The 15,876-nt window shown below is 33.4% G+C and overlaps 1 protein-coding gene across 4 annotated transcripts in view; it reads left to right on the top strand.

Annotated features, from left to right (window-relative positions):
- EDIL3 (EGF like repeats and discoidin domains 3) overlaps positions 1-14,983 on the top strand; it is a 447,876-nt gene extending 432,893 nt beyond the window's left edge. For 3 of the 4 annotated variants that reach the window (XM_024246691.3, XM_054555109.2, XM_054555108.2), the window contains one exon: positions 12,012-14,983. In XM_024246691.3, the coding sequence (XP_024102459.1) occupies positions 12,012-12,161 (150 nt within the window). In that variant the 3' untranslated portion in view covers positions 12,162-14,983. 4 annotated transcript variants of the gene reach the window in all.
- The last annotated feature ends 893 nt before the right edge of the window (positions 14,984-15,876 follow it).

Below are 15,876 nucleotides of genomic sequence, written 5' to 3'. Positions count from 1 at the left end.
AACATCGTTCTCAATAAATTTATGGAGAAAGCAGAAAACAAGTCAGGATAATACAATAATGAGGAGTAAATACATGCTTATTGTTTTTTCTTGCTAATTATCTTTTTTTCTCCAAAACTCAGAGTTACATTTTCAGGGAGTTTGATAAACTCCCTTAAAATTTGAAACAATATAGTTTTTCTAGTTAGCACGTTTTTGCAAAAAAGGAAAAAATATGTGTGAAAAACATAAGGAATATGTTACATAGCAGTATTATCAAAGTAAAATATTCATCAATGAAAAATAATTTAAATGTTGTTTATTATTACATGCCTTATTACCTTACTTTTCCCAGTGCTCAAGTGCCAAAAATGTTAAAATCTTCTTATTTTTATCTTCTCAATCTTCCACCACTCATCAGAAATCACTAAAAACGTGTACACTTAAAATTCTGAATATCTTATGTTTGTGTGTGACTTATTTATTAATAGACCTAATTGCATAATGACAATATTTCTCAATGAAAAAAATTACTCATGCTTTTATTTAAGTCATTCTTATACAACTACTAAGAAAAATCAAGTGTTAACCCAACTGTGACTGTATGCATTGATTAAAAATGCTAACATATTAAAAATATTGATTAGTGATTAGCTCCCCAGTAGAATGATCAAGACTATCAAACTTTAATAAATTATTTAAAATTCAGTGATGTTATCATTCATTAAGAGGCAGTGATGAACGTGATGAAAGCAGGAGATGTTAGCTGAGAGAAAATTAGCATTTTTAATAGAAAAAACTATGATGCTATTTTGGGTGAATCTGATAGTTTTCTTTCCTACTAGGAAAACAAGTACTCGATCAATCTGAGTATGATAGAAACTATGTCATTATTTTGATTGTTTAAGTATGCATTAACCATTGACTAGTGGTGTTAGTCTATTTTGTATTACTATTAAGGAATGCCTAAGACTGGGTAATTTATAAAGAAGGAGGTTTATTTGGCTCATGGTGCTACAGGCTGTGCAAGAATGGCAACAGAATCTGCTTGGCTTCTGGTGAGGCATCAGGAAGCTTTTTTTACTCATGGTGGAAGTCGAAGAGGGAGAAGGCTCATCACATGGCAAGAGAGGGAGCAAGAGAGAGAGGAGAAGGTGCCACATTATTTTTTTACAATCAGCTCTTCTGTGAACTAATAGAGCAAGAACTCATTCAATACAATAAGGAGGGCACCAAGCCATACAAGAGGGATCTGCCCCCATGACCCAGCACCTCCCTCTAGGCTACAGCTCCAATATTGAGGATCGCATTTTGACATGAGATTTGGAGGGGACAAATATCCAAACTATATCAATTAGAATATAGCAATAATTTCAACCCATTTTATTTCTAAATAATCACCAAACAACGAATATTTTTATTGTTTATTATATGGTTAAAAAATGCCCAAGGACATTAGCTCTACATGATACATATGCCATTTTTACTATCCACCATCACACCATCAGCTGCAATATGTTAAGCAATTAAAAGTCTCCCCCTGAACAGTTTCACAATGTCTTAATTAACGTGGCAGTATTTTTCTACTTTTTCATAGTGTAAATCTGAAAAAGAACAAATGATACCTGTCATATATCCATGTTTATGGGAGACTATAAAAAGATTTCTGAATCTGCCACTCCCTATAAAGTTAATCATTTGGCAGTGATTTTTACGTAGTTCCTTTGGTTAACTCTCAAAGAGAAAGTGTGTTAATATGTATAGAGCACTCTTGGGACAAATACACCTGTAATAAGCCCTTTGGGGACACTTATTAAAGAGGCAACACATTTCTCATCATCAAAAAGCTTCTGGCATAATTTGAGACACAAAACTGATTAAAAAATAACTTTAACAAAAGACGGATTCAGTGATTATACCAGTGTGAAGAGGCATTCCTCTCAGTTTTTCTGAAGCTGTGAGCAGAGGACCAAACTCAGAAAACTGAACACAAGAACTAATTTCCTTATTTCCAATAAAGTTAGAAACAAAATCAATTTTGAACAGATAAATGAAATGTCTGATATTTAATAATAATTAAAGGAAGACATTCCTCATATATGAGTGAAAATAATATAACTTTTACATAACAAAATTGCACTTTTCTTTTCTTCCTTTTGGTAATACCCCAATAGCCATAAGTAATATCAAAGTTTACTTTTCTCTTCTGAGATCAAGTATATTTTAGTAATAATATGCCCTCAACTCATTAAAAGTAAAAAGACCCAAAATTTAGCTTATCCCAAAGAAGAGTTAGTGACTGCTCAGCTTAGGTCTAGCATTCCTCATGTTCTTCATATAGTGTTGCCAGATTTGGCAAATAAAAATACTGACACCTAGTTAAATTTGAATTCAGATAAATGATACATTCTTTAGTATAAGTATATTCAAAATATTTGATCTTACAACCTTGTTTCCAGTTAAGATCTTCTATGTCTTGTAGCTGGACCAGATGGTCTACTGAGGATACTCAGGAGAGAGGATAAAGGAGAATGACTACTTTCTGTGCCTAGGCAATACACGCTTACGCTCACACCTAGGCACCCTGCTTCAGCTGTATGATTCCACTTTGCCACCTCTGCATCCATCTCCATGATTGTCTCCTCTCCCTAATTATCTTTTCTCCTCATCACCAGTCTGGCTTAGAAGTCACATGGCTTAGTGCTTAAATCACTTCTGTGTTCATACATAGAGCTCAATATGAAGTCATTTCTGACAAGGATAGGGTGAAACTCTTCAATGAGACTTGAAGTGAGGAAAAGTCTCCTAATGTGGCAAGAATTACCAAATACACCAATTTCTCTACTGCCACATCATTTATATATCTACCATGAAGGGTAGAGTCAGGGGTAGAGTCTCAAATTGTTCTGATGAGATGGAAAATACCTAGTGTGATTTCAGATGAGAGTCTGAGAGATGAGCTTTGAGCTTCAATAGAGAGACAAGTTGCTCTGTACTTTTATAGAAAAGAGGAAAGGCATTTCTACATTTCTCATGTTCTACTAAAAAGAAAAAAGTAGATGCCCTTACTTTCCAACTATTCCTGGTAATATCTCCTGGAGATGTCTTTGAAAAGCAGATGATTTCCCAATTCTACCTTTTCTGTAGGAATATTTCTTATGGCAGTCAAAATCTGAGTAGTGGAAGGCAGACAGTTTAAATATATAGCCACAGTTTAGAATGGCATATTTTATGTTTCATAAATCTTTATAGGCAATCATCCTATGTGATATATTTCCTAAGATATTCTTATTACTTAAGGAGACTTTCATCATAAAAGAAGTTAAATATGGTGGTGTATCCTACCTACTGGCTTTTGGACTCTACATTCTAAATGCCAGCAAGCTTGGGGAAAGGAAGATAACAGTCAAGGAGGATGGACTCTTTTGCTTTGATTTTTCACTACGTCTTTTTCCCAAGGTCAAGACCCAATAACAAAAGGTAACATGAACTTCTTAGTGAGGCTCTTGGGGCTCCTTCTAAAGAGCTACCAGCTCTCCAGTTACTTAAAGCCAAGGTTATGCAAGAAAACAGTCCATAGAATGAATGGAGATGGCCACTCTGCCCCAGTCCCTTTTGTCTCTCATCTGGCTGACTGGGATGTTGGCAATTCTTAGCTCAACTTGTCACTCTCACAGTGGACTAGGGAATCACAAGTATTGCCTATGCCAGCTTGCCAGTAATAGACAAGTTGATACTACTGGAGAGAATAGGATCCCCTAATCCCATATCTTTTTAGGAGCAGTTGAACTCTTCTACGAAAAGCCAGAAGTTAAATGTTCTAAAAAAATACTATCAAAAATGTGCTATTTCCTCCTGTTTTCCAATACTCTCAAATTCCAGAGGATCTAAGAAATAATGAATTTTAGAAAGCTGTCACACAGTTCTCTTTCCCAATGAAGAATTATGTTCCCAAACCAGCTTTCATGTCAACTACATGGAAACCAAAGAGAATCTGGCAATTTGAGAAGCAATGAAGGTCCAGAAATGTGGACTTTCATTGCCAGGGTAGGGAAAAAAACACGTTTGCCTATGTTTTGGCCAATTATTATTGGAATCTTTCATTTGTGCATTTTCAGAAAAAAAAAACTAACAGAAGGAGCAGTAGAGTGCAAATCATGCTACAAGAATTGTAAGTGAACATCAAATTTGTGGTGTAGTAAAGAATTTCTTGGGATATAATCAGAGATTTATATACACTAGGAACATGAAGCAAAGCCAGATTCATTCAGTAAAATATAGTATTTCTTGAAGCCAAAAATCTACTTTTTTACATAGTTACAATAGAAAGCAAACTTTAGAGCCACAAGAAATTTCTTGAGAGCAACAATAGGAATGGAAATTTTTTTTAGAGAACCCATATATTCATTTTAATGGTTTAAATGAATCATGCCCTTGTGAAAGCGAGACTATGGAACCTGTCCCCATGTTTTGTTTTTCACTTCTCCCATCAAGCAAAAATGTTCTATAATTAGGTTTTTGAAGTTAAATAAGCAGTTTGAAAGCCTCAGGTAGTTTCATGGAGAAATCTTGGGAAGCAAAGAAGTCTCTGAAGCAAACAGGATCTAGATTTTTCAAAGGGTTTACGGAGCAAAACATCATTTTAAAAGGAACATAGATAAAATTAATATCCAATATGAATTATGGTGCAGAATTATTATATATATGACCATGCACAATAGCTTTAAGAAAATCTGACTGCAGTTTCTTAAGGGATTTCAAAAGAAACCCAAGTAGATGGACAAAGTAGTATTTCTCAAAGGACCTATAAGCTTTTATGGAAATGATATTAAAGAAATACAGGAGAATAAAGAAGTTGAATTTTTTGTTACTGAAATATGCAAGAGGACAAGTAACACCGGTTGTTTGATATGCTTATTAGGTTTATGCCCATGAGAATAAATATCATCCAGAAATTGAAAATAAGAAAAGCAAGTAAAATAGAGGGAGTAGAACCTAACAGTAGAAGGTTTAGAAAGTATACTTATGGGCCAAAATAAACAAATTTCAATGGATTGTCCTTTGAGGATTTATTCAAAGAATCAGAATAGAAAGTAAGTTCACAATCAACTTTAAAGCCTGAATGTCTGTCACAGGCTGGCGCATGATGTTGGAGAAGTTGTAGATACAACCCTTTCAGACAATTGAGGTTCCTTTTCCAACTGTCAATGTTTCAGACAACAAAACTTAGATGAAACCTGTAGCCCTTCAATACCAATTACTCATCATAAATTCAGGATTCCCCAAACCCACCCTCACTTTTGACATCAATTGCACATTCACAGTTCCCCAAGATCATTCTCAGGTTTGATAGTTCAATAGAAAAACTCACAAACACAACTAAAATTATCATACTCAACAGTTATCATTTATCACGATGAAAGGATATGGATACAGATCATCTAAGGGAAGAGACATATGGGGCAGAGTCCAGGAGAGTCCAGGAATGAGCTTTCAGTTGTCTTGGAGACTTCTGGAGAGTAGTAAGTTCTCTCAGCAATGTTATGTGACAATAAGCCCAGAGTATTGCCAACTAGGAAGCTCACCTTAGCGTTGGTATTCAGAGTTTTTAAGGAAGCACCAACATTTAGACATGGTTGACCATCTGTATGGCTAACCTTAGTTTCCTCCTTTTCAGTGGTGAAGCTGACCTGAAGACCCCACTGTAAACCACAATGTTAGCATAGGCTATCTGGTGTGGCCCAGGGCCCCCTGGGAAACAAAAATACTCTTCTCAGACAGGCCATTCCAAGGGCTTAGAGATTACCTTCAAGGAGCTGAGGGCACAAAACAGACTCCTTCTTGGGTAAGGTTAACATCTACTGCACACTCGTATTACACACGGTTTTGTAGACTGTACACTGATCACTGGAATGACATCTGTCTGTAAACGTTATGCTTACACTAGATTTGACACATCCTAAACTCTGCAGAAGAACTGTTCAATAGAGAAAAGATTTGATGGTCAGCAATTTACTTCAAGATAGTACACACAAGCAAACTCAAGATTAAGATGTGTCTAGATATGTTTCTTGCAAAGAAGACAAGATGATCAACTCCTTTTGGATACAGAAAAATGAAGTGATTGTCTAATATGTTACAGTTAGTGGTTGATATGAAAACAAGTCCTCTTCGCATTTGATCTCTTTTCTGTAGAATACACACATTATATTTTCACAAATTGGGACATGTAACTTTATCATTGTCTTTGGCTCTACTTTAAGGTCCTATGTATACATTTTGGTTGAATTTTTTTCCATTTGACTTTCACCTGCTGATAGATTGTTTCGGTTAGCTATGACCTTATTTCAGCTTTGGAGGGTAATGGTTCTACTCAGGATGCTATGGGATGGAAGACACTGTGGCAGATCTCTGTTCCTTTCTGTCGATGACAATTTGTGCTGTAGTGTTGTTGGGCTGCCCTATAGTGAAGGCCAATCCCCCAGCTCATTCTGCACACTGATGATCAATATAGACACTTATTAACAAAGTCTACTGGCTCCAACAGAAACCCCTACTTTTTTGGTGACCCTTTTAGAATATAATTCTCAATATCACTATTTTCCAAAGAAACATTTCTTAGAATATTGAAATTTATCTGGAAATGAATTTCTTGTTTCCTTATTACATCTGGAAGAATGTACTAATATTGAGGCTAATTTTGTTACAGAGTTTCATTGGTTTAGTGGAATTGATTGCAGAGAAAAACATCAAGAATAATATACTAGCCATTCAATCATGAAATGGTTTCAGGATGCTGGTAAATTTTCCTAGAAAATTGAATTCACAGAATGATAGCTGCAGTCTATTTTGCCTGAAAGAATTAAACTTTGGTTTCAGACTTTTTATAGCCAATCACTTATAGAAGTTTCATACATGCAAAGCTTCCAATAAGATTTGTTTAATATGATATAGATGTATACCACTAACTAAAATGTTTAAAAATAATTTTCTATATATTTTGATATTTTTTCCTTTTTAATAAAAAAATTTGATTTTTGGAATGCTTGCATATAGGGCAAAGTAGAACATAAATTTTAGATTAGCCTAAAATATTACTGAAAATCTAGCCCTAGAATTAGAAACAAAGAAAGCTCTTTCCCAAACTATTCAAATGGAAAAATGTTATGTTTGATGTGATTCATGCATACTAATTCCGTGAAAATTTTCATAAGACTTCACATCACTTAAAGCGTTGATTCAAGTTGTAACTCTGAAATTTTTGACAGTCAAAAAAATTGAAGTAATGTTGACACTAAGTATATAAAAATAAATTTTATGATACTGAACTATAAATTAATAAGCATCTGTCCCTTATGTCAGCCACAAAAATCAGAATTATATACTTATATAATATATAAATGGTTGCTTTATAAAATAGATACAAGTAAAAAAATTGGAAAACCGTCACTGAGGAGAAATTATGAAAATATCCAAAATGTATTTGACCATAAATCAATCAACTATAACCCAAAATGCAATATAATTATTCTACATTTTAGACTGCATTGATAGAAATATTGCATCTACAACAAAGGTGCACTCTATCTTTTGAGTTATTCACAGTATGTCTACATTCTGTGTCCCAATAAATACCACACTTTCACTGAGCCATAGTTAAAACAGATGTTAGTTAATGGAATGCAATCAAGATTATAAGTCTGAAAATCATGCAACATGAGGAACCTTTTAAGGAACCATGAATGTTTAGCCTAGAGGGATGAAGTTGAGTTTTTGAGAGGTTTGTGTCAATTATTGTTAAGTATGTCAAAAGTTCTTTTGATGAGCTAAGTTTGTTCTACATTCATTGAGAATTAAGCACAGATTCAATAGATTGAAGTGAGAGATACACATTTTAGTCTTCTAAAAAGATAGACTTTCAAACTGTCTAAATACATATCTGTCCTATTGTATTGAGGCATGCCATGAATAGGCTGAAAGTTCCATGTTAGAAATATTAGAGGGAAAATTTGTTGATAGCAGATCTCTGAGTTCTCTTCCAAATCTCAGATTCTTTCATTATATGGGTAGAATTAGATAAAAACAGGGTTTCTGAGGATCAGAGCTACCAAAGACTGTTCTTATTTAACTTCTCCATTAGTGTTCTGGATGAAAGCACAAAGGGTTGAAATTATGTATGTTAAATAAAGAATTCTGAGCTTTCAGTCCAGCACCACTGCACACACACACACACACACACACACACACACACACACACACATACATGCTGCCCTAAGAAAATGGATCTTTACCTTTGTCCTCTATCCCTTAAGAACAGTAGGTCAGTGTACAGATACAGTCAGTAAGGCTAGTAGTATGCTTGATACCGTAAACAAAGCAAATACAATCAATAGAAAAAACTTTAGAAAGTCTCATTCAACCTTCGTATTTCCACAATATCTGAAATCCCAGATGCGGTTCAACTATAGTCTTCAAATAGCAGAAGAAAAATAATGAAATCTATAAGGGGGCAACAAAAGCCCAGAGGGATGAAGTGATGGTCACTTTAAATCTTAATAAAATACTGGTGTTTAATACTGATGTAAAATGCTGATGTTTAGCCATAGGGAATCTATCTAAAAATGCTTAGAACCACTCGCTATTTGAATGATGTGAACAAAAATTCCAAAAAGTTAGAACAATGGGAACCTCTTTAAAACTTTTAATCAGTTAAGTGTAGGACAAATGAAAAGAAGCATATTTTTACAAACTAGATGATTTTCTAAAGAAATCGTATGTGCAAGAAATCCCCAAAGGATTCTTTGATATTTAGAGTCCTATTCGATGACTGCTAAAAGAAACTGAAATATGCCCCACCTCTCTGACTACATCGTGGAGGATAATGTTGCTTTGTTCCATGATCCCTGGAGGCCTCCTATTGATGATGTCTATACTGGCCTGAATAGACCGTGGTCCCTAACAAAGAATGGTAGCTCATCTTATAAAAAGTGTATTAATGCTGCTAGAAGCAAGATTTTATTGTTTTATTTCATCTGATATTCTCTCCGTGAAATTCTCTTCAGAGATTTGAATCCTCCGAAGAGTCTGATTTGTATTTTCAACCAGCATCACAAGAGAGTTAACCTTAGGAAAAAGAAAATCAAGATAGCTACATTGAGGGAGTTGTATTTTTCTTTCTCTTATCTTCTCTTAGGTTGTAATTATGGAAGCTTCTGCAAAGTACCTTGAGTGTTTTTTGATCAAGGCCCCATATGTTAGAAAAAGCCTGAGAGACCTCTAAGCATTATCATGTTTGAATATATCAGTAAATTTGTCATCAGCTAATTAGCCTCCTCCCTGAACTGAAACTTGTGCATAGTTTTTCTAAAAAATTCTAAATTGAACTGTGTCTTTCTCATGTAAAATATTTTCACTCCTATATAGAGATTTAATGTTCTCCATCAGTCTTTTCAGACTTCAGTTTTAGTTCAGATGCTTATGTCTCTAAAATGTGCCTGTGAAAGCACTTTCTAGAAATCTTAGAGATTTTACGAAGTTAACTAAAAATACTGTGTTTGCATTCCTTTGCAAGGTGAAATATTTAGGTAGCATTCTTAAGCAGGGGCTTCCTAGTGCTTAAGATAAGAAAACAGCACATGTGCCACATGTTTACACAACAAGTACACAATATCATCCTGGAATTAACAAGTGGGTGCTTTGTTTTCCGTATGTGTCATTACTGAGAGCCTCTGAAAATAAAAATATATTTTCAGTGCTTTGAGGCTGTAAATTGGATGATTCTAGTATAGATTTCGGCTGTTTTTCTATGAACGTTATTGTTTTATAAATCATCCTGTTTCATGAAACTTCACTTTTTTTAAGTGAACATGCAAATATCCATGACTTTCACATATTAAATCAGAAACTTCATAGTTGTTTTCAGTTTCTGAGCTGATATAGTTTCTCTGTATGTATTCTTCATTATAAAGAAATAAGTATAATTAATAATTCAACTAATACTTTCTGGGTTGAGAGTTCCCATCAAAACCTGTGCTAGAGAGCGGACACTTAAGAGAAAATTGTTTCTTTCTGTATTTCCTTCCCAAGAAGTGGTATAAAACTATATTTTGGGCTGTTATAAATCTTGCAATGAAAGTTAATGAATTTAAACTCTACTATCCCAGAGATATACATTAAGTTCAATAGCAGGGCTACAAAATTGGATTTTAGATTCTATATTAAATTGTAATACCACAATCTCAGTGAAACATTTGAATCCAACGTCATATGTCAGAGAGGATGTCAGTAAACCAGAGCTTATTTTCTGCTGTTGCAGTAGCAACAGTCTCTCAAGATTTTTGGTGAGTGTTTATGATATGTCCTGTACCTGTGAGCTTTTGCTAACAGAGACATTGTAACATAGTAGTAGCACATTTCAGTCCAGAATGAATTATTCCTTTGTGCAAGACAGGGCATTACTAAGCATAAAATGCCTGCTAAATGAATATGAATTTAGATATGCCAGCAGAACCAGCAGAGAGACTTTTCATTCTTGTCTATTGCTCCTATTAATCAGTGCCATACTGCCTAATGCTTTTGAGGAGAACATGATTTTTTTCTTTCCAGGAGAACATTTGTGGCCGTATAAGACCGAACCAATCTAGTCTAGAAGGCTTTTAAAACATTCCCTTTAATTTCAGAATGCTGAAAGATGTGGGTTAAGTATTCTGTCATGTGATGACGGAGTTTGGTTGTTTTTTGTTTTCTACTTTAAGGATTTTATTTTCAGGTGTCTCTTTGGCTACATAATTATGTTTTGATGCCAAACAAGAAAGAAATTTGATGTCAGACAAGAAAGAAAATTATCTTCTAATTATAAGGTGCTTCATAAAGCAAAAACAGAAAGCGTTGAGATTTTTACTCTATAAATTTAAACTAAATCTAAAAATCTAAACTAAATATAAATTTTTAAAAATGTAGATATAAAATAGTTAGAAATCACTTTAATAAGAAATGTTCAGAATCTATAAGAAAAAAAGGATAAAATCTTCAGATAAAGACTAAATAATATAAATACCTCAGTTTACCCCAACATAATTTATAATTTAATGCCATTCCTATCAGGGTCCCAGTGTTTTAAATTTGTTTTGTTTTCTGAAGCAGACATTTGTCCAAGTTATTATGAAAGTCCTTTAAGGGAATAGCAAGCGGCCATAGTAAAGCTCCAAAAAAAAAAAAAAAAAGAAAGAAGAATAGACGTGCAATGCAAAGTGTCAGGATATTATAAGTCATATTGAACCCAATAGTATTGTATGGATCCAGGAATTAATAGATGAAGCCAAAAAAGAAGAGAAAAACGGTTCAAAAACAGCATTGATTGCATTGTCTCATTTGCAAATGGGCTAATTTTATTCTCTATTTGAGAAGAAGTGGGCAAAAGGCACTGTGATAGAGGCTGTTAGTGCTCACCAGATAGCCTTGTGCTTCTCTCCAGTGCCCAGCCTCCTTTGCTGTTAGGCTGGAGTCATATAATTAGGTAAGGTGAAACAGATATATACAGAAGTGATATAAGCTGCTTCCACACTTGTTCTCTTAAACACTCTGCGCAGTCTGCTAACTCTCCCTCCCTTTGCCCCTTGTGAATGTGGAGGCCACATGCTCCAGATGATAGCTGTACTTTGCAAGCAGCTTGGATCTCTGAGTCACCGCTTGGAAGAGAGCATCTTCAGCAAGCTACATGACTAACGTCAGCCTGTGACATAAGCAAAAAATGAATACATGTTGTATTTTTTTAATTGAGAGAAACAAGCAGAGGAAAATGATAGACCTGTGAATGCCTGCATTAAACAATAAAGGTTTAACTCTTTAAACATTAATTGACCATTTAATTTAAAATAATTATTATTAAAAAGAAGCTGCAATATATTTTGAAGAAAAGAAAATGAACAGTTATCAAATATCATGTTTGGGGAAAATGTTCCATACTGGAACATAAAAATAATTTCAGAGAAAGAAAGCTGTGTGACTGACATTTTTCTGCTCTTCTTTATTAGGTTTTCCAGGGCAATTTTGACAATGACACTCACAGAAAAAACGTCATCGACCCTCCCATCTATGCACGACACATAAGAATCCTTCCTTGGTCCTGGTACGGGAGGATCACATTGCGGTCAGAGCTGCTGGGCTGCACAGAGGAGGAATGAGGAGAGGCTACGTTTCACAACCCTCTTCCCTATTTCCTTAAAAGTATCTCCATGGAATGAACTGTGCAAAATCTGTAGGAAACTGAATGGTTTTTTTTTTCATGAAAAAGTGCTCAAATTATGGTAGGCAACTAACGATGTTTTTAAGGGGGTCTAAGCCTGCCTTTTCAATGATTTAATTTGATTTTTATTGGTCAAATCTCTTAAGTAACAACACATTAAGTGTGAATTACTTTTCTCTCATTGTTTCCTGAATTATTCACATTGGTAGAAATATATTAGGGAAAGAAAGTAGCCTTCTTTTTATAGCAAGAGTAAAAAAGTCTCAAAGTCATCAAATAAGAGCAAGAGTTGATAGAGCTTTTACAATCAATACTCACCTAATTCTGATAAAAGGAATACTGAAATGTTAGCAATAAGTTTTTTTCTTCTGTAATGACTCTACATTATCCTGTTTCCCTGTTCCTACCAAACACTGTCAATGTTTATTACAAAATTTTAAAGAAGAATATGTGACATGCAGTACTGATATTATCATTCTCATTTTACTTTCATTATTTCTAATAAGAGATTATGTGACTTCTTTTTCTTTTGGTTCTATTCTGTATTCTTAATATTGTATATTACCTGAATAATTCAATTTTTTTCTAATTGAATTTCCTATTAGTTCACTAAAAGAAATGTCATGTTTACTCATATATGTAGAGCATGACTGCATATCAGTAGATTGATCTGTATTTAATATTCGTTAATTAAATTTGCAGTTTTATTTTTAAAGGAAGCCATAACTATTTAATTTCCAAATAATTGCTTCATAAAGAATCCCATACTTTCAGTTTGCACAAAAGAACAAAAAATATATATGTCTCTTTAAATTTAAATCTTCATTTAGATGGTAATTACATATCCTTATATTTACTTTAAAAAATAGGCTTGTTATTTGTTTATTTTATAAAAAGTTAAGCAAAGAAATATTAATATAGTGCTGCATAGTTTGGCCAAGCATACTCATCATTTCTTTGTTCAGCTCCACATTTCCTGTGAAACTAACATCTTATTGAGATTTGAAACTGGTGGTAGTTTCCCAGGAAGGCACAGGTGGAGTTATTTGTGAGAAGCAAAGTGTTTACTAATGACAAAGTAGTAAACCATTTTCAAGATGAAAATTGATTTCTATTTATTTTGCTTCAAAGGTCCTGAAAAAATAAGCAATTATCGTAACAATTCGTTATTGATACTGGAGGTTTCATAGACATGTCTCTCAAATTAAAGCTCACACTGCCTCCATAAAAGTCTTCAACATCTAATTTATAAGCTTTACAAGTATTTATTTTATAAGGCTTAGACAGAATTATTGGAGTTTTAAATTAGTGTATTGGAAAAGAAAGGATGGTATGTGTACGAAATGTTAAGATCCTACGCAACACTGCTATTTTTTTCCTTTAATATTTGTGCTGCATAACAAAAGCCACTAGACTGTTACTGTCTTGTCTGTCCATGTGTTAACAGCATTTCTTAATGATGTATATATGGAGTGGGCTTCGATCATAGTGAAGAATTTAAAGAGAAAGTCAATCATATTGGCATTTTTAATAAGAGGAAAATTAGTTGGTCTAAGGGGACTGGCTGGCCACATATTTGTTCCTTGCCCATATGCTTTCTACTTCTTGTTCTTATCATGAAATTATGAATTTGAAGCCTCTGAAATGGTGATCAGTTTTCAACATCTTTCAAAAACAAAATTACTATTTCCTCCATATTGCCTTTTTTACATAACTTTAAAGTTAGGATTTTAAAATATTTGTAACTGGCTAAATTTTAAAGTCATGTGACAAATAATTACTTAGGTTCAGAAATATACACACACTTACTCTTTAGCCAGTTTCTCTCAAGGTTTACTGTCCCATCAAATATCTAGCCATTTTCCTTTGCAAATTACATACATTCTTAAGAGTATATTTTCAAGATTATTACTTATGCGTTATGATGATTTACTTTTTCAAAATTATTTATAGCTTCATATGATGTTTTGTAATTTTTTCTATTGATACCTGTTTTAAAAATATTTTCCAAGGAAGTTGATTAAAATTATATTTGTTACCTTTTAGAAAAATCATTGAAATGAGTTTCTCTTGCTTTTTCATTTTCTCTCTGCTTTATATGCTCTTCGCAATACATCACGTCCAACGGGTTACCTTTTGTTCCATGACACCCAAAATTGATGAGAGCAAAGGGGTTCCAACATACGGAAATGTTGAAAACTATTGTAAAGTAGTATTATGAAATAGCTTTTGTGTCATTCATGTCAATGACATCAAAGTGAAGTAAATTTATTCTATTTAAATTCACACTAAAACCAATACAGTACCATAAGTAGAATACATGTAAGAATCACCTAGTCTTCACTATATTGAATAACTATAACATGCTAATTTTACAATTAATGAAACTAAACTTTTAAACATCTCCATTATATCTACATCCTTTTGAAAGTATTTATCATAGTTGCCAATTTTAATTTTAGGATTGACTTTCTCTTTCTGAATGACTTCATAAAGTTTGGTGTGAATTTTGAAGACTTGGGTTACTAATGATTGTATCTTTGCTAGTCAACAAATTATGAAATATAATACTCAATGCGTCTGATGTGTCATTAAGTACAGAAATAACTAAGACACAAATAACCTTTGCAAACCTTCAAGCTGTGTAATATTCCAATGTTGTTTTTTTTCTTTGTATATATACTTATATCACGTAGGATGTAAAACCAGTATGACCTTGTCTAGTCTCGAAACTTAAAATAAACTTTTGAAAATCTGGGATTCTTTTGAAGCAGTTGTAATTAAACCATTTATAAGAATACACAAATTGTCTGAATGTGAATGCCCACTACTCTTGACCACATACTTGGTTTATTTTTGCCTTGCACAGGACAGTAGAACAGATACAGAAAAAATAGAAATTACAACAACCTCTAAATATATATTGATATTAGCTAAACTGGTCTTTTGAAGATTATTAAAATGTATGCATTCTTCCTGCTCCTTTTAGATGCAGAAGTTTTACTAGAATATTCTTAATCCAAAGTCATTTTTGGCCTCATGTATAAAGCATTGTGTACCAGGACTGATCTGCCCATTGTTAATCAGACGATATTGCTATCATTTCTATAGTTTCTTCAGTTCATGATGCTCAGGAGTATAATGAAGAAATCCAGTCAGTAGTAAGCAATAATATAACAGTAATAATGTATTTATCCATGTAACATTAGCTATTGAATAATGAAAATTATAACGTGGATTCTTCATAAATCCTGTTTCTAGCTCTCTGGAAGTCACTGGTGAAATACTAAATCTGTGTACTTGCTATTTTTTTTGACATTTTCTTAGGATGCAAACAATTTAGGGAGGAATTAAGATATGAAAGGTTACTCCTTATTTGAGCTTCAGTGAATCTCTGATAGCTCCCAGTACTGACTAATCATGTTTATGTACTCATACACATTCCCATTTAAATGCATTTTAATATGAGCAGATCAATGGGATTCCATTGTTTGCCTAATTTTTGCACATACTCATAAACAAACAATAAATGTGTTTTATTAAATAAGAGAAATTATACATATATATTTTCAGTAGCGCTAATAAGGAATCATGACAATATCTATACAGGGTACAATTTTATTGTGACAGCAAAATATTTAATAATTATCCAA

Source organism: Pongo abelii, chromosome 4, assembly GCF_028885655.2.
Source record: "Pongo abelii isolate AG06213 chromosome 4, NHGRI_mPonAbe1-v2.0_pri, whole genome shotgun sequence".
NCBI classification, from domain to species: Eukaryota; Metazoa; Chordata; class Mammalia; order Primates; family Hominidae; genus Pongo; species Pongo abelii.
This window is presented reverse-complemented; position numbering and strand designations above follow the sequence as displayed.